Below are 19,170 nucleotides of genomic sequence, written 5' to 3'. Positions count from 1 at the left end.
CAAAGTGAAGAAGGGAAGGAGTCCTCGACTCAGGGGGACGCCATTTTGTTGTAGCCCAGTCAGAGGGAGGAAGGACGATGCTGTGTGAATCCCAGAATCCTCCTGGTGGGGGTATTTTGTCTGCTCCAGTACCAGGCTGTCTGTATAGAGAAGAGAAGGTACTAATATCTTTTTATGATGATGACAGTAGTATTTTTATATCTATATATATATATATATATATATATATATATATATATATATATATATAGATTTATCTATAGATATATATAGAGATATATATATATAGATATATATAGAGATATATATATATATAGAGATATCTATATATATATATGTGTATTTTCCTATCTGACTGTGTTTACATTTTCAGCCTCATTCATGCTCTCCAGGTGAACATTTGGGAATGGCGGTCGGTTGTGCGGCGTCCATCACCTTGCTGACGGATTGCTTTGTAAAGGCGTCCAGCCATATTGCTGTAATGAGAGGGACCTGCAGGGGACGCTAGAGGGATCCCAGGGGAAAAGTTCATTGGCATTCGCCTGGTCCCAGGAACCACTGGCCGGGCATGCCGGCGACTCATGGCTGTGACAGGGGGGGGGGGGCAGCATACTTGTCAAGCACCCCTCTTTCTGTAGGAGAACACCCCTATTTTGCAGTCTTCCCTTGGTCCAGCTTGGGCAAAGGGGGCAGCACGCAAATCACTGCAGAAGCAAAAAGCACCAGCTACCGTATTTATCGGCGTATACCGCTCACTTTTTCGTCCTGAAAATCGGGGCAAAATCGTGGGTGCGCGGTATACGCCGATACCCGCTTTCCCGCCCCGAGTTTGAATATTGCGCCGACATATACCGAGCGCAGTACACTCGGGTATAGTCGGCCAGTCTCGGCTCCTTCCGCGCTCACGTACAGGACGTCAGCGTGAGAGTTGCCGAGCCTGCCCGACAATACACGAGTGTACTGCGCTCTGTATATGTCAGGGAAGTATTCAAACTCGGCGCGGGAAACGAGCGGGGAGGACGCCGGACCCGACGAAGAGGACACCCGAAGCCGCAGAAGGACGCCGGACCCGACGAAGAGGACACCCGAAGCCGCAGACGGACCCCGACCCGACGAAGAGGACACCCGAAGCCGCAGACGGATGCCGGACCCGACGAGGCCACCGATGGACGCCGCGCAAGACACCAAAACTGTAAGTACAAAAAAAACTTTTTTCCACAGGATTCGGGGCAACATTAGGGGTGCGCGGTATATGCGGGAGCGCGTTATACCGCGATAAATACGGTAAATACATTCCAGGTTCGTCAACACAAAATGTGTTCAAAGCAGCCACAGCCAGAGTAGAAAAGCATGCGCCCTGCCAGCAAGCTGTGGAGAAGGACACTTGTTCTGTGGAAGCAGTGGTATCTCTTAAGAGGTGAACCCCCTGCAGAGTAAAACTGTCCAATCAGTAGGGGACTTGAGCTTTGCTGACGTGGCAGGGGGCCAGAGTAGAAAAACATGTGCCTTCCAGCAGACACTTGTTCTCTATGTGGAAGCAGTGGTCTCTCTAAAGAGGTCAAACCCCCCCCCCCCCTCTGTAGAGTCAGAGCTAGAACTGTCCAATCAGTTAGGAGTTTGAGCTTCACTGACTTAGTAGAAAGTATGAGTAGAAAAGCCTGTGCTCTGCCAGAAAGCTGTGGAGAAGGATACATGGGCCAAGATTCAGGTGGAATTTGCCCCTTTCTTACGGAGGCACAGGGCAGCATTTTTGCCCTGCGCCCCCGCAAATTTACTGCGCTACCCGCGATTCACGGAGCAGTAGCTCCGTAAATTGCGGGGGCGCTGTGTAAACTTGCACTGCGTAAGGGCGCCTAATGTAAATGATCCCGTAGGGGGCGGGAATCATTTAAATTAGGCGCGCTCCTGCGCCGAGCGTAGAGCGCATGCTCCGTCGGGAAACTTTCCCGACGTGCATTGCGGCAAATGACATCGCAAGGACGTCATTTGCTTCAAAGTAAACGTGAATGGCGTCCAGCGCTATTCACGTATATCACTTACGCAAACAACGTGAAATTCAAATTTCACGTCGCGGGAACGGCGGGTATCCTTTAGCATTGGCTGCCCCTACTATTAGAAGGGGCAGCCTTACGCTAAAGACGCCGTACGGAAACTCCGTAACTTGCGTACGCAGGGCCCGCGCAACATTGTGAATCGGTGTTAGTATGCAATTTGCATACTATACGCTGAGCACAATGGGAGCGCCTCCTAGCGGTCATCGCAAGAATGCAGCCTAAAATCTGCGTGGCATAAGAGCCTTATGCCACGCAGATTTTAGGCTGCAGTCGGCGTAACGATGTTCCTGAATCAGGAGCATTCGTAACGCCGGAGCAAGTAAGCAATTGCGCTGTGTAAACTATGGTTACAATTGCTCTCTGAATCCAGGCCAGGGTCTTTGTGTGGAAGCAGTGGCCTCTCTCAAGAGGTCAAACCCCTCTCCCTCTCTGCAGAGTCAGAATAAGAACTGTCAAATCATTTCGGAGCATGAGCTTTACTGACTCGGCGGAAGGCATGAGTGGAAAAGCCTGTGCCCTGCCAGCATGCTGTGAAGAAGAGCCACTGCTCTCTATATGGAAGCAGTGGCCTCTCTAAAGAGGTAAAAAAAACCTTCCCCTCTGCAGAGTCAGAGCTAGAACTGTCCAATCAGTTGGGAGCTTGAGGCTCCACTGACTGAACAGAGGGCATGAGTAAAAAAAAAAGCCTGTGCCCTACTAGCATGCTGTGAAGAAGGACCATTGCTCTCTGTATGGAAGCAGTAGCCTCTCTAAAGAGGTCAACCCCCTGCATAGTCAAACTGTGCAATCAGAAGGGGACTCAAGCTTTGCTAACACAGCAGGGGGCCAGAGTAGAAAAGTCTGTGCCCTGCCAGCATGCTGTAAAGGACTCTACTCTCTCCAAGGAAGCAGTGGCCTCTCTAAGTAGGTCAAACCCATCCCTAGAGAGTCAGAGCTAGAACTGTCCAATCAGTTGGGAGCTTACGCTCCACTGACTTAGCAGGGGACATGAGTAGAAAAGCCTTTGCCCTGCCAGCAAGCTGGGGAGGAGGATACATGTTCTTTGTATCCTCCTCCCCAAATACCACTGCTTCCACAGAACAAGTGTCCTTCTCCACAGCTTGCTGGCAGGGCGCATGCTTTTCTACTCTGGCTGTGGCTGCTTTGAACACATTTTGTGCTGATCCAACTGGAATGTATTTAGCTGGTGCTATTTGCTTCTGCAGTGATTTGCGTGCTGCCCCCTTTGCCCAAGCTGGACCCAGGGAAGACTGCAAAATAGGGGTGTTATCCTACAGAAAGAGGGGTGCTTGACAAGTACGCTGCCCCCCTGTCACAGCCATGAGTCAGTCGAGTTACTGGGCCAGTTTGGGGATAAGATAAGAAGTTTGGAGATTCCAAAAGTGTCTTTCTGAAGACCTGGGCCCAGATTCACAAAGCACTTACGCCGACGTATAACAAGTTACGCCGACGTAAGTGCAAATGTGCGCCGTCGTATCTGTGCGCCAGACCCACAAACTAACATGCGCCTAAAAACAGGCTACCCCCCGCCGACGTATCTTGCTTACGCCGGAGTAGGGTGGGCGCACATTTAGGCTGGGCGCATGGTGCCGCTCCCATTGATTAGCCATTCAAACATGCAAATGAGGGAAATACGGCGATTCACGAACGTGCGTGTGCTACGCGAGATGCGCGTAAGTTGTACGTCCGGCGTGAAGTTATTCCCCATAAAGGAGGTGCAACCCAGCAACAGACGTGCTCAGGTCTGCACCAGGGAACACAAGCCGGCGTATTGTGCGTTGGACGTGTGTCTTGCTGGGCGTACGTTATGTTCCCCGCGTACGCAGTGATCCGGCGTAGCTTAGGCAGTTTTGCCGGCGCGGTTGTGAGCAGGCGCATAGGGGTGCGTCCACGTCACGGCGCATGCCCAGTTCGTGATACGTACCTGTCTGGCGCTCGGCCCATCATTTGCCTGGGGTCACGCCTCATTTGCATGGGTTCACGCCCACTTCCACCTACGCCGACGTGCGCCTTCGAAACCCACGCCGCGCTGGCGCAGCGTTGGGAGCACTGGCTTGCTGAATGCAATGCTTGCCTCTCTGTACGCTACGCCAACGCAGCGCAGTGTGTGCTCTACGGCGGCGTAATGTGCGCCCTGCTCTCTGTGAATCTGGTCTTTTTTTTGAGCTTGTAGTTCCAGTTGAGGTGGCTTGAGTAATAGTTTGTTAAAGTTATTCACTAGGGTTGTCCACTTTTTTAGGACCGAGTGTAAGTACCGATACTTTTTTTCAAGTACTCGCTGATACCGAATACCGATACTTTTTTTAAATGTGTCCCCAAATGCAGCCATGTCCCCCACATATGCAGCCATGTCCCCCCACATATGCAGCCATGTCCCCCCACATATGCAGCCATGTCCCCCCACATATGCAGCCATGTCCCCCCACATATGCAGCCATGTCCCCCCTATATGCAGCCATTTCCCCCTATATGCAGCCATGTCCTCCATAAATCCAGCCATGTCCCCCCTATATGCAGCCATGTCCCCCCTATATGCAGCCATGTCCCCCCTATATGCAGCCATGTCCCCCATAAATCCAGCCATTTCCCCCTATATGCAGCCATGTCCCCCCTATATGCAGCCATGTCCCCCCTATATCCAGCCATGTCCCCCCTATATGCAGCCATGTCCCCCATAAATCCAGCCATGTCCCCCCCATATGCAGCCATGTCCCCCATAAATCCAGCCATGTCCCCCCTATATGCAGCCATGTCCCCCCTATATGCAGCCATGTCCCCCCTATATGCAGCCATGTCCCCCCTATATCCAGCCATGTCCCCCCCATACCTAGATGCCACCGCCGCCACATGGGTTAAACAGCGTGCAGGGAACATCACAGCTTTCATTTGAATAGCTGTAGTATTCCCCGCTGCGCCGCGTATAGACACTCCCCCTTGCTCGGGATTGGACAGATCCCGAGCAAGGGGGAGTGTCTATACGCGGCGCGGCGGGAAATACTACAGCTATTCAAATGAAAGCTGTGATATTCCCCGCACGCTGTTTAACCCATGCGGCGGCGGCGTAGTTGCGGTATGCGACGGGGTCGGCGGTGGCGACAGGGGGGGGGGGTGGATGGGTGGGACAAGTATTCTATTTAGGTATCAGGGGTATTTGCGGGAGTACAAGTACTCCCGCAAATACTCGGTATCGGTCCCGATACCGATACCGATACTGGTATTGGGACAACCCTATTATTCACTCTGTTGTGGGAAAAGGTTGCCACCAAGGTTTTTTCCGACGGAAATTCGGATCGTGTGTACGTGGCATTAGAGTAATAGTTTGGACCGGAGCAGTTCCAGGTAAATCCAACTAGGAACAGCCCCAATGGCAAACCAGGACATTCTGGTGGCGACGTGGCTTCTCTTTAGCCCAGGAACACCTTATCGTTACTTTGAAAGAGCTAATGCCCCGGAGATATCTACTTTGGTCTACTGACCCCCTCTTTAGAATTGGAAAACTGATAGTAGACGATGGTTCAACTCCTTGGTCCTGTTCTCTAGGGCAAAAAAAATGGCATACATCCATTGTAATTCGATTTTTTTTTTTTTATATATATTTTGATCAGAGCCCAATGGTTGTTCAAGACTGAAGTTAGCATGATGGAGAACTGGCCATCCCGCTTATCACCGGGTAAGAGGAGACTTTCATTTCAGGAGAGTATTGAGGATCCACCTAGATACACACATCCTCTGATATAAAGACATAGGCCCGGATTCAGATACAATTGTGTATCTATCGGCGGGCGTAACGCATCTCAGATACATTACGCCGCCGTAAATTAGGGCGCAAGTTTCGTATTTAGAAAGAACTTGCGCCCTAAGTTACGGCGGCGTAGTGTAAATGTGCCGGCGTAAGCCCGCCTAATTCAAATGTGGATGATGTGGGCGTGTTTTATTTAAATGACTTGTGACCCCGCGTAATTGACGTTTCTTACGAACGGAACATGAACGGAATATTTTACGTGAACATTTCCAAGTGCGCATGCTCCAAAGTACGCCGCAAACTAACAATGCTTTCGATGTGAACGTAACTTACGTACAGCCCTATTCGCGAACGACTTACGCAAACGACGTAAAATACGACGCTGTTTGTTCGTTTCCGACGTCCATACCTAACATGACTTACCCCTGCTTTATGAGGGGTAACTTTACGCCGGAAAAAGCCTTACGTAAACGACGTAAAAAAAAATGCGCCGGGCGGAGGTACGTTTCTGAATCGGCGTATCTACCTAATTTACATATTCTATGCGTAAATATACGGAAGCGCCACCTAGCGTCCAGCGTAAATATGGAACTAAGATACGACGGCGTAAGAGACTTACGCCGGTCGGATCATAGGGAAATCTATGCGTAACTGATTCTAAGAATCAGGCGCATAGATACGACCCCGCAACTCAGGCCCCGTACACACAAGAGGATCGATCCGCTGAAATTGATCCGCGGATCGGTTTCAGCGGATAGATCCGCTGGTGTGTACGATCCAGCGGATATTTATCCACGGATATATTTCGGGCCGACCGATTTCCAGCGGATAAAAATTTCTTAGCATGCTAAGAAATCTATCCGCTGGAATCGGCTCCAGCGGATTGATCCGGTGGTCTGTACAGACTCACCGGATCGATCCGTCCGAACCCATCCCTCGCATGCGTTGTAATGATTCGACGCATGCGTGGATATCCTTATATGACAGCGTCGCACACGTTGCCGCGTCATCATCGCGGCGACGGCGCGACACGTCACCGCGGATGGAATTCCGCGGGGATTTTGATCTCCTGGTTAGTACAACCAGGAGATCAAAATCCGCCAGAGGATTTATCCGCGGATACGGTCCGGAGGACCGTTTCCGCGGATAAATCCTCTCGTGTGTACCCGGCATTAGAGTTACGACGGTGTATCTGGAGATACGCCGTCGTAACTCCTATCTGAATCCGGGCCAAAGAATGTATTTAGTCAGTGTATGTTTCCTACAGATGGATCCAGTAATGGGAACCCACCAGAGAGATGTCCCCGTCCTCTGTATTCCCGGGACTCCACACAGGAACATCAGGAGATCCCTCAGGAAGATCAGAAGATCACGGGGGACTATCAGGTAAATTGAGTTGCCGATTCCAAAAACATAAGAATCGATTCTGCGTTGGGAACGTGTCTTGAGTACACTTCGATCTTGGCTTGTAAATCAGACATGTTGGCAAGAGGTATATGTGGTGTGCTTTATGTCTTCTCCAGACCGATGGCCTGATTGTTGTGAAAGTTGAAATGGAAGAGGAGGAGACGAATCCAAGGAAAGATGATCCATGTAAGGAGAAGAAAAATCCTCCAGAGATCAGCACAGGTGAGTAAAAAACACTAAATCCAGAGAAGAGTCCCAGATCCTCCTTGTTCAGTCACTACAACAATCTCTTCTTCTCCCTCCTCCTCTGTAAGTAGACAGTAATAGAGGGACGGTTTGTCCCCAATGGTGGAATCGGGAGCCATCAGCCTCTGTTAGGGTTTGCTTACATTTGCTTCTAAATTTGGCTTCAGACACTCTCTTTTTTTAAAGCACCCTGAATGCCAGATGTAACGGTCAGGGGTTAACACCGTTTACGATCTTCCATTGCACCAACCCAAGACGGCTTACCAGACAGTCCGACAAGCCAGCAGACACGATCCATACCAATTCCCCAGAAAGACGAGACAAGCTCCGTTACTGGTTCCAAAATGAATGAATCTTTAATGGTACACTCTCAGGTTTTTATGCAGTTACAAGCATGTTACAGTTAATCACAGGGACACTGAAACTCTCCACCCAAAACATCACACAATGGGGCTTCAATACACATTCAGATGGGATAATTACTAATCATTATCCAGACAGCCTGGCTCCGCATTTAAAGGGGTTAATTACTACAGTTGACAAGTCACATTCCACATCTTATCATCAATAGACTTTTCACACAAACAGTGGGCCGGATTCAAGAAGCAATTGCGCCTGTGTAACCATAGGTTACACAGCGCAATTGCTTACTTGCCCCGGCGTAACGAGTGCTCCTGATTCAGGAACCACGTTACGCCGACTGCAGCCTAAGATCTGCGCGGCATAAGGCTCTTATGCCCGCATATCTTAGGCTGCATTCTTGCGGTGGACGCTAGGTGGTGTTCACGTTGTGCTCAGTGTATAGTATGCAAATTGCATACTAACACCGATTCACAACGTTGCGCGAGCCCTGCGTACGCAATTTACGTCGTTTACGTATGGCGATTTTCGCGCAAGGCTGCCCCTGCTATTAGCAGGGGCAGCCAATGTTACGTATACCCGTCGTTCCCGCGTCGCAAAATTTGAATTTTACATCGTTTGCGTAAGTGAATCGTGAATGGCGCTGGACGCCATTCACGTTCACTTTGAAGCAAATGACGTCCTTGCGACGTCATTTGCCGCAATGCACGTCGGGAAAGTTTCCCGACGGAGCATGCGCTCTACGATCGGCGCGGGAACGCGCCTAATTTAAATGATTCCCGCCCCCTACGGGATCATTTAAATTGCGTGCTCTAGCGCCAAGCATTTTGCCAGCGCACCCGCGCAATTCACAGAGCTTCTGCTCCGTGAATCAAGGGCAACGGAGCAAATTTGCGGGGGCGCAGGGCAAAAACGTTGCCCTGCGCCTCCGTAAATAATGCGCAAATCTCTTTGAATCCGGCCCAGTGTCATTAGCATCACACAATGGAAGACCTTAGAAGCAGACGTAATTAGCACAATGGACACAGAATGCAATCACAGCAAGCCCCAACTACAGCCAGGGGGACTTAATTAGCATCTCAACAGTCTATGTTAAGCATTTAAGGAGACATTCTCTTATTGACCTGTTGTGGACAGAATTAACCAAACTGTAATATTCCAAGATATCCTGCAATACATGAATTATCATTAATGTCCCATCTCATGTAATCCGAGATATCAGTTCTCAGTCATCCTATGCCCCTAAGGGACATAGGATGACCCTAGACCCAAGAGTCATTAGTGAAGCTGGCACAGGAGTAACCTACATCCTTCAGAAGTCTCTGGGTGTCACGGGCCATTCCGTTACATCAGTCAAAGCTCCTGGTTACCTTACAGTCCCGTTCACATGTTGTGTTTGCTTTACTTCAAAAATGATATCCCACGTGGCTTTCTTGGTGCTTCAAAGCATCTCCAAAGCCTCCATAGGAGTCCATGACAGCCTTTACTAACAGCACATTAAGCTTTTGAGAGGCTTTTTTTCCAGCGTTAGCTTTGCTTCGTTTTTGATACAGTGGAACCTCGGATTGCAAGTAACGCGGTTTCGCAATACGGGCACTGTATTTTAAAAAAACGTGATTCGGTTTGTGAGTGTTGTCTCGCGAAACGAGCACAATTCAGGCCAAAGCGGTGGGCAGTACCGCTTTTGGCCTGAGGTGGGAGGGAGCCAGGGCCAAGCAGAGCCAAACATCGCCGATCAGCGCCATTCGGAAAGGCCTGAGAACAGCACGGCTGACCTCGGCAAATCTCGGGTAGGAAAACTTTCCAAGGTTTGCCGATGTCAGCCGAAGTGTCCTCAAGCCTTTTCGGCCGTTTCTGAGGCTCTCCGGTGCTCCCCCCCTGCCTCTGGCCAAATGCGGTATTGCATCCAATTGAAGTAAATGCGGAACAAATTATTTTCGTTTTCCATTGACTTAAATGGGGAAACTCGCTTTGATATGCTAATACTTTGGATACTCCTGGATCGAATAATGCTCGTAATCCGAGGTTCCACTGTATTGCATGTATGAGATATCCCAGTAAGCACTGGGAAACCAACAAGGGAACCGGAAAGATGTCATCAGCAGTCACTGCCGGTTCATGTGTTCATTCTAAAGCCTCATACACACGATCAGACTTCTATCGGACTTTTCCGTGGATTTTGGTCCAAAGGGGCATTGGCCACGAGCAGGGGTTCAGCAGAGTTGCGGGTTACTACTGAGCAGGGGATTGGCAGAGCTGGGGGTTACTACTGAGCAGGGGATCAGCGGAGCTGGGGGTTACTACTGAGCAGGGGATCAGCGGAGTTGGGGGTGACAAGGATTGAGACCCCTGACACAATTTCAGGGCGAACCCCATTCTGCCGTTTAACCCAAATCATAATAGTGAAACATGCAGACCAGAGAGAGAAACAGTCTACATCTTCACCTTTCCCACGTTAAGCCAGAGAGAAAGGGGCTGGACTTTTATTCAATTTATACTATTGGTCTTTTTATCAACAAAATGACATCATACAGATAAGCATACTCATAGGTCAGTTCATATAGTTCAGTCCCTTATTACACGCCCCTGTGACGTCTGTTCTTGGCGTACTGCGCACGTTTCAAAAGTCTCTAATTAGCACAAATGCCTTCGTGTCATACAGGGATCCCCATTGAATTTCTCAGGGGCTTCATTCTTCAGTCGATGGGATGGCCCGGAAGGAGGGAGTTTAGGAGTGCAGTAGAAGGGACCAGCTGTCTTCACTTAATTACTTCCTGAAGGTTCCTTTAACCCTATCATGTCTCTTAAGGAAAGTAACAGCATTGTAACATATTTTCACACATACATATGTAACATTTGAGTAGCTCAGGAGGAAAGTAATCATAACACAAAATATGAATTTGAGTGAATTCCATCACAGGGGTTACTACTGAGCAGGGGATCAGCAGAGTTGTGGGTTACTACTGAGCAAGGGGATCGTCAGAGCTGGGGGTTACTACTAAGCAGGGGATCAGCATAGCTGGGGATTACTACTGAGCAGGGGATCAGCATATCTTGGGGTTTCTACTGAGTGGGGGATCAGCAGAGTCGGGGGTTACTACTAAGCAGGGGATCAGCACAGTTGTGGGTTACTACTGAGCAGGGGATCAGCATAGCTGGGGATTACTACTGAGCAGGGGATCAGCATAGCTTGGGGTTTCTACTGAGTGGGGGATCAGCAGAGTCGGGGGTTACTACTAAGCAGGGGATCAGCACAGTTGTGGGTTACTACTGAGCAGGGGATCAGCAAAGCTGGGGGTTACTACTAAGTGGGTGAATAGCAGAGCTGGGGGCTACTACTGAGCAGGGGATCAGCAGAGCTGGGGGTTACTACTGAGTGGGGAATCAGCAGAGTCGGGGGTTACTACTAAGCAGGGGATCAGCACAGTTATGGGTTACTACTGAGCAGGGGATCAGTAAAGTTGGGGGTTACTACTAAGTGGGTGAATAGCAGAGCTGGGGGCTACTACTGAGCAGGGCATCTGCTGAACAATGGTACTAATAAGCTGGTGATCTGCTGAATGAGGGTACTAGTGAGCTGGGGATTTGCTGGATCACTGACAGTGCTGGTGACAAATGTAATGGTCACCAAGGCCAATAGAGCCTTGATAACTTGATAAATTGCAACCGACCTCGGTTTTCCTTATCCTCAATCTTTGTATTTTTTTTATGGTCCAGAATACAGATATCCCGGAAGTAATATGATCATACATTTGTGTCTCTTTGTGTTTCCTACAGATGGATCCGACCACAGAAACACCCCAGAGAGATGTCCCAGTCCTGTTTCCTCCCGGGACTCCGCGCTGGAAGATCAGAACACCTCAGATGAGTATCAAGTAGGTGGATCTGAGGGGCCGTGAAATAACATAAGGAGTCTACATTTGTGGAGAGAAACAAAGTAGCCAAGGAGCTACATGACTTGTATGTCGGCCTGTACAAAGACCATATCCTGTGTAACTTTACATACCGCAGTTTTTTTTTTTTTTTTTATCATTGATGCTATTCAAACTTTATTTATATCATTTGATTGGCTCTGCTTTATTCAGGATGAAAATCTGATCACCATCAAAGTTGAGGTCAAAGATGAAGAAGATGAAAAGACGGCGAGGGGAGACAAGCCGTTTAAGGAGGAAAGAGTTCCCCCGGAGATCAGCACAGGTGAGTAATAAACACTTAAATCCAGAGAAGAGTCCCAGATCCTCCTTGTTCAGTCATTACAACAATCTCTTATTTTTTAAAGGCACCCCAAAGAAAAAAACCTGCAAAAACGCACTTGACTGGGTGCCAAAAAAGACAAACACGCTACTGTGTTGCCAAACGCGTTGCGTCCCTCAGGTGTGAATGCAATCTCAATCCAGAGAAGAGTCCCAGATGCTCCTTGTTCAGTCACTACAACAATCTCTTCTTCTCCCCCCTCCTCTGTCAGTAGACAGTAATGGGGAGACAGTATGTGCCCAGTGAGGGAGTCAGGAGCCATCAGCCTCTATTAGACTTGGCTCTCCTTACAGGTCGGTCAAAGGCTTAAGGCGGAACTAAACCCTCCTTTCGTTTTCAGCCAAGGAAGCTGTCATCTTGGCCTTTGTTTAATCTTCAACCGCCCCCAAACATCATATACGTCCTAGAAAATAAATTGGTGGGTTTTGCAGTTTATTCATGTCACATGGTATTGCAAAAAAAGCACAATACATAACCCAATTTTTTGTAAACATAAAAGACGATGTTACGTAGAGTATATAGGTACCCAACATGTCGCGCTTTAAAATTTGCGGACGCCCGTGCAACGGCGACAAGCGACGTCAATTTTATTAGCTATAGGTGACGCTTAGAAAGCCTTTACAGGTCACCACTTCTATATCATAGAGCCGGACAAAGCCGATCTGGTGGCACCAGCTGGCCAATGTTGACTCCCGGTGGGATGGGAGACCCTGGTAAATCTGCGACGGGGGGGGACGTCCCCTCCCACTACTTGTTAATAGAAACCCAGCGGCTAGTTAGCTGCTAGGATTGCTTTTACAAGAGAGCTGACCATCGGCTCTGAAAAACGGTACCGGGATAATGCCGGCGTCATCCCGGTATAACCACTTGAAGTCTAGTGGCATACCTGGTATGACGCTAAGCGGCAAGTGGTTAAACCACTGATGTCCTCAGTGGTGATGGGGATTGCCAGTCGCTGTTGCTGCTGCGGGGAAACCGTGCCTTGCAGGTGTCAGTCTGGGTGCACCAGCATGACGTGTGGGCCCCAACTTGGCTGTGGTTTTCGGCCACATTTGAGGAAGCACTGAAGTGCGGCACCTTTAGAGGAAGCTTGCATGTGGTTCAGAATGGCCATGCTATGGGATCGTGACAAGCCAGGCGCATCAACATGACTTGTGGGCCCCAACTTGGCTGTAGTTGTCGGCCACTTTTGAGAGGCTTGGGGGCTGAGAAAGCACTGAAGTGCCACACCTTCAGAGGAAGCTTGCATGTGGTTCAAAATGGCCATGCTAAGGGATCAAGTTGGTATATATCCTCCAGGGCACAGAGCTCACAAGATCAGCATCTGAGCGACTCCATCTCCAGACACAACCCCACCCACTCCCAAGTAGTGGGAGGGGACGTCTCCTCCCGCTACTTGGTAAAAGCAACCCAGCGGCTAGTTAACTGCTATGATTGCTTTTACAACAGAGCCGACAATCGGCTCTGAAAAACGTTACCAGAATAATGCCGGCATCATCCTCACTTGAAGCCTAGCGGCATACCTGGTGCGACGCTTAGCGGCAAATTGGTTAAACCACTGGCGTCCTCAATGGTGATTGTGATTGCCAATCACTGTTGCTGCAGATAGGGAAACCATGCCTTGCACGTGACAGTCCAGGTCCACCAGCATGGCGTGTGGGCCCCAACTTGGCTGTGGTTTTCGGCCACATTTGAGGAAGCACTGAAGTGCGGCACCTTTAGAGGAAGCTTGCATGTGGTTCAGAATGGCCATGCTATGGGATCAAGTTGGTATATGTCCCCCGGGGCACAGAGTTCACCAGATCAGCATCTGAGCGAATTCATGTCCAGATACAACCCCACCCACCCCCAAATATGTTTTTTTTACCTAATAAATAAAATGTGGATTATGAAATGACTGCATGGCTATATGATGAAATATAAACAAAGGATATCCCTCTGTAGTGTGTTCTTGTCTCTGTTCAGAGCACTAAGTGTCTGCTGCACCTTTCCTCTGCTATCTGCGTGAATCACTTATGACAAGTTTTCCTGACACCAAGAGGTAACAGGGTGACAGGGGAGGGATCTCCAACACACAGCCTGTGATTGACAGCCTCAACTCTGTTCCTGTGTACTGTGTGAAGGCGGTGTGTCCCTTCCCTCCAATCAGCTGTCACCTTTTTCTTTACTGGGCTCTGCAGTGTGACTTCAGCTCTCCGCTCCCTGCTTTCTGAAAGCTCAGACAACCTGTATAAATCCTGAAAGGCTGTACAGAAGAAAAGACCGCAGATAGACAGGTACAACTTATGCAGGAGGATTTGTTTCATCTCTGTGTATCACCTGAGGCTTTTTACTTCACTGGGTATACGGGAATGGTTTACAACTAGGGAAAAAACAGGAACGGGCATAGAGCCACCAACGAATCTCCGAAGTCCATATGAATATCCTTATTTCTTTACATGATAATGAGTATAAAAAAGGGCTAACGCGTTTTGGCAAGTAGCTTTGATCACAGCAGCACAGATCACCGTTGCTATGATCAAGGGCCCAGATTCAGAGAGCAATTGCGCCTGCGTAACCATAGTTACGCAGCGCAATTGCTGACTTGCTCCGGCGTTACAAATGCTCCTGGTTCAGGAACATCGTAACGCCGACTGCAGCATAAAATCTGCGTGGCATAAGGCTCTTATGCCACGCAGATTTTAGGCTGCATTCTTGCGATGACCGCTAGGGGGCGCTCCCATTGTGCTCAGTGCATAGTATGCAAATTGCATACTAACACCGATTCACAATGTTGCGCGGGCCCTGCGTACGCAAGTTACGGAGTTTCCGTACGGCATCTTTAGCGTAAGGCTGCCCCTTCTAATAGTAGGGGCAGCCAATGCTAAAGTATACCCGCCGTTCCCGCGTCGTGAAATTTGAATTTCACGTCGTTTGCGTAAGTGATTCGTGAATGGCGCTGGACGCCATTCACGTTCACTTTGAAGCAAATGACGTCCTTGCGACGTCATTTGCCGCAATGCACGTCGGGAAAGTTTCCCGACGGCGCATGCGCTTTACGATCGGCACGGGAACGCGCCTAATTTAAATTGCGCGCGCTTACGCCGGGCAATTTTGCCGGCGCGCCCTCGCAATTTACGGAGCTACTGCTCCGTGAATCGAGGGCAGCGGCGCAAAATCGTTGCCCTGTGCCTCCGTAATTTATGCGCAAATCTTACTGAATCCGGGCCACGGCTTCTTGCCGAAACGCGTTATTTCGTGGATTTTGAAATGAGATGATGCTGATTTGATTAAAATAATAGATTCTACTCCCCCCCCCCCCCCATTCATGTCTATGGTTTGTTCCATAAGGCCGACACACCAGAAGTAACCTGGCAGAATGTTCCATCGCCTCTCCCGATGGGGATATAGAAGATGATGACATCACGGCGGTGACCCTTGGAGAAATTACGCCCAATGTGCAGCCGGTACGTGAAGAATTAAATGCGTATTGAACTCCGGGCTCAAAACAAAATTAACACGGTAAACAGGATGCATGCATGCAAGTCAAACGAGGTGCATGCCACCTTCTGGAATTATTTCTTTCATATGCATCTGGCTGTTCTATGGAGGTCAGGGAGTACAGCTATCTTCCTACTGACAGTAGCTTTACCGCCCCTCCTGTCTGCTGTACATTCACAGAAGCCTTTGTATTTTGTGAATGAGTACACATAATACAAAGTGCTCTGTGATTGGGCAGGAAGAGGGACGGGGTGGGCATAGCAACTGAAGTAGCTCAGATCAGAAGGTCAAGCGTCAGAGTGCCAGACGCATTGGGATAGCTGTGCTCCCGAAGCTCCATCAATCTGTCAGATGTAAATTGAAGAGGTAATTCCAGGAGGTGAAATACACCTCGTTGGACTTGACTCTTAATATGCCTGCATGTTTTACAAAGAGGCTGCATTCCTGGAGTTCAACTTTAATACACCTTTAATCTTTATTCAAACACCCTGAAACCTGACAGAAGCTCTACCGCCCCTCCTGTCTGCTGTACATTCACAGAAGCCTTTGTATTTTGTGAATGAGTACTCATAATACAAAGCGCTCTGTGATTGGGCAGGAGGAGGGATGGGGTGGGCACTGCAGCTGTATGTGACTCTGTAGCTGAAGAAGCTGAGATCAGAAGGTCAAGTGTCAGAGTGCCAGAAGCATAGGGATAAATCTGTCAGATGTAAATTGAAGAGGTAATTCCAGGAGGTGAAATACACCTCTTTGGACTTAACTCTTAATATGCCTGCACGTTTTACAAAGCGGCTGCATTCCTGGAGTTCAACTTTAATACACCTTTTATCTTTCTTTAACCACTTAACCCCCGGACCATATTGCTGCCCAAAGACCAGAGCACTTTTTGCGATTCGGCACTGCGTCGCTTTAACTGACAATTGCGCGGTCGTGCGACGTGGCTCCCAAACAAAATTGGCGTCCTTTTTTCCCCACAAATAGAGCTTTCTTTTGGTGGTATTTGATCACCTCTGCGGTTTTTAGTTTTTGCGCTATAAACAAAAATAGAGTGCCAATTTTGAAAAAAATGAATATTTTTTACATTTTGCTATAATAAATATCCCCCAAAAATATATGAAATAAAACGTTTTTTTCCTCAGTTTAGGCCGATACGTATTCTTCTACATATTTTTCGTAAAAAAAATCGCAATAAGCGTTTATTGATTGGCTTGCGCAAAAGTTATAGCGTTTACAAAATAGGGGGTATTTTTATGGGATTTTTATTAATATTTTCTTTTTTACTAGTAATGGCGGCGATCAGCGATTTTTTTTCTCGGTACTGCGACATTACGGCGGACACTACGGACACTTTTGACAAATTTTTGGGACCATTGGCATTTTTATAGCGATCAGTGCTATAAAAATGCATTGGAATACTATAAAAATGCCACTGGCAGTAAAGGGGTTAACACTAGGGGGCGGGGAAGGGGTTAAGTATGTTCCCTGGGTGTGTTCTAACTGTAGGGGGAGGGTGGAATCACTAGGGGAAACACTGATCCTCTGTTCATACATTGTATGAACAGAAGATCAGCATTTCCCCCCCTGACAGGACCGGGAGCTGTGTGTTTACACACACAGCTCCCGGTCCCCACTCTGTAACGAGCAATCGCGGGTGCCCGGCGGCGATCGCGCCCGCCGGGCACGCCCACGGGAGTCAGGGGCGAGGCACGCGCGCGCCCCTAGTGGCCTGCGAGAGAGACGACGTAGAGCTACGGGCTCTCGCGCAGGGGAGCCGACCTGCCGCCGTAAAAACAACGACGGCGGCAGGTCGGCAAGCAGTTAAACACCCTGAAACCTTTTTTTGTTTATTTTTTCAGGGAAAGCGCAAAGCTGTGAAATCTCTTTCGTGCGCTGTATGTGGAAGACGTTTTGTCCGAAGAGTTCCACTGCTGAAGCATATGCGGGCGCACAAACTAGAAAGGCCCTATTCATGTTCAGAGTGTGGTAAATGCTTCGTACAGAAGGTCCACCTTGTTGTCCACCAAAGAATCCACACGGGGTTAAAGCCGTACTCATGCCCAGAGTGTGGGAAATGCTTCACCCAGAAAGCTTCGCTGGTCCACCATCAGAGCTCCCACCGCGGCGTGAAAGCCTTTTCATGCTCCGATTGCGGGAAGTCTTTCCGGCAGAAGTTCTCGCTCATCAAACACCAGCGAATGTACATGCAAGAGAAACCGTATTCCTGCTCCGACTGCGGGAAATGCTTTGCATCCAAGTCAACTCTTCTCGGCCACCAGAAGACCCACACAGGCGAGAAACCGTTCGCCTGCCCGCAGTGCGGGAAGTGCTTCGCCACGAAGTCCACCATGGTCATCCATCAGAAGACACACATGGATCAGAAGCCTTACAAGTGTTCCGAGTGCGGGAAGTGCTTCGCCCAGAAGACCAACCTGCTCATCCATCAGACCATCCACACGGGAGAGAAGCCGTTTTCCTGTACGGAATGCGGTAGGCGGTTTGCCCAGAAGTCGCGCCTGATTAGTCATCAAAGGAGGCACACGGGGGAAAAGCCGTACTCGTGTTCGGAGTGCGGGGAGCAGTTTGCCACGAAGTCTTCCCTCAGCGCGCATCAGAGGATCCACACCAACAACCTCTTTTCCTGCCCGGACTGCGGGAAGGGCTTCATATACAAGTCCAATATGGTCAAGCACCGGAAGACGCATGCCAAGGAGAAGCCACACGCGTGTTCGGATTGCGGAAAGTCCTTCGCGCAGAAGTCAGGCCTCGTTCGGCATCAGAGAGTTCACGCGGGGAAGAAGCTCTTATCATGCACGGACTGCGACAAGAGCTTTAACTGGAAGTCGTCTCTCGTCTGCCACCAGAAAAGTCACCAATGCGACCAGCCGTAGCGCGAGAAGCCAACTCGGCGAGTGGTAGGACATCGGAGAATAGTCCTTCATTGAAGGCATAGCTTAACCTAGACCCAAGCTTCATCTCCATCATTCAACTTTACCGGAGGTTGAGGTCTTGACTGGTTGCATTCTGGAACGAGTGACTAGTTGGCTGTTCCCAGTAAGATGACATCATCAGTCAGCGCTCCAACTTTTCCTTTACATCAGAGGTCTCCAAACCTTCTAAGCAAAGGGCCAGTTTACTGTCCTTCAGACATTAAGGGGGGCTGGACATTGGTCATTGGAAGTAGATATTGCCCTGGCGTCAATGGGGGTAACCAATCTATCTTTGGTATTGGGGGAATAATTAGCACCCCCCCGCCATGGTGTCAGTGGAAGGAATAGTGCTCTATCATTGGTTTTGGTGGGAGGAATAGTGCCCCATCATTGGTGTCAGTGGGAGGAATACTGCCCATCATTGGCGTTAGTGGGAGGAATAATGTCTGTTCATTGGTATCAATGGGAGGAATAGCACCCTATTGTTGGTATCAATGGGAGGAATAGTGCCCCATCATTGGTATCAGTGGGAGGAATAGTGCACCATCATTAATATCAGTGGGAGGAATAGTGTCTTATCATTGGTATCAATAGGAGGAATAGTGTCCCATCATTGGTATTAATGGGAGGAATAGTGTCCCATTATTGGTATTAATGGGAGGAATAGTGTCCCATCATTGGTATCAATGGGATGAAAGGT

At 49.1% G+C, this 19,170-nt stretch overlaps 1 protein-coding gene across 2 annotated transcripts; it reads left to right on the top strand.

The window, feature by feature from the left end:
* The first annotated feature begins 59 nt into the window (after positions 1–59).
* On the top strand, positions 60–18,856 carry LOC120909378 (zinc finger protein OZF-like). 2 transcript variants are annotated; one of them, XM_040321136.1, is made up of 8 exons: positions 60–158; positions 5,660–5,724; positions 7,064–7,182; positions 7,320–7,425; positions 11,587–11,684; positions 11,895–12,006; positions 15,394–15,509; positions 17,400–18,856. In XM_040321136.1, exons 2-8 carry the CDS (start codon positions 5,691–5,693, stop codon positions 18,429–18,431), a joined length of 1,617 nt encoding a protein of 538 aa, XP_040177070.1. In that variant the 5' UTR covers positions 60–158; positions 5,660–5,690; the 3' UTR covers positions 18,432–18,856. The 2 variants fall into 2 exon arrangements, with proteins under 2 accessions (XP_040177070.1, XP_040177071.1); XM_040321137.1 differs by lacking the exon at positions 7,064–7,182 and having other exon boundaries at positions 77–158.
* The last annotated feature ends 314 nt before the right edge of the window (positions 18,857–19,170 follow it).

The sequence above is a fragment of the Rana temporaria genome, chromosome 8 (assembly GCF_905171775.1).
Source record: "Rana temporaria chromosome 8, aRanTem1.1, whole genome shotgun sequence".
In the NCBI taxonomy this organism is placed as follows: domain Eukaryota; kingdom Metazoa; phylum Chordata; class Amphibia; order Anura; family Ranidae; genus Rana; species Rana temporaria.
Note: the sequence above shows the minus strand (reverse complement) of the source record. Positions and strands in the feature narration are given on the sequence as shown.

Bases quoted from the DNA above. Each gene is read 5' to 3' on its own strand.
- LOC120909378 (XM_040321136.1), top strand. From the start codon at position 5,691: ATGATGGAGAACTGGCCATCCCGCTTATCACCGG. The intron at 5,725-7,063 runs GTAAGAGGAGAC...TGTTTCCTACAG, and splicing joins GCCATCCCGCTTATCACCGG to ATGGATCCAGTAATGGGAAC. The intron at 7,183-7,319 runs GTAAATTGAGTT...TGTCTTCTCCAG, and splicing joins AGATCACGGGGGACTATCAG to ACCGATGGCCTGATTGTTGT.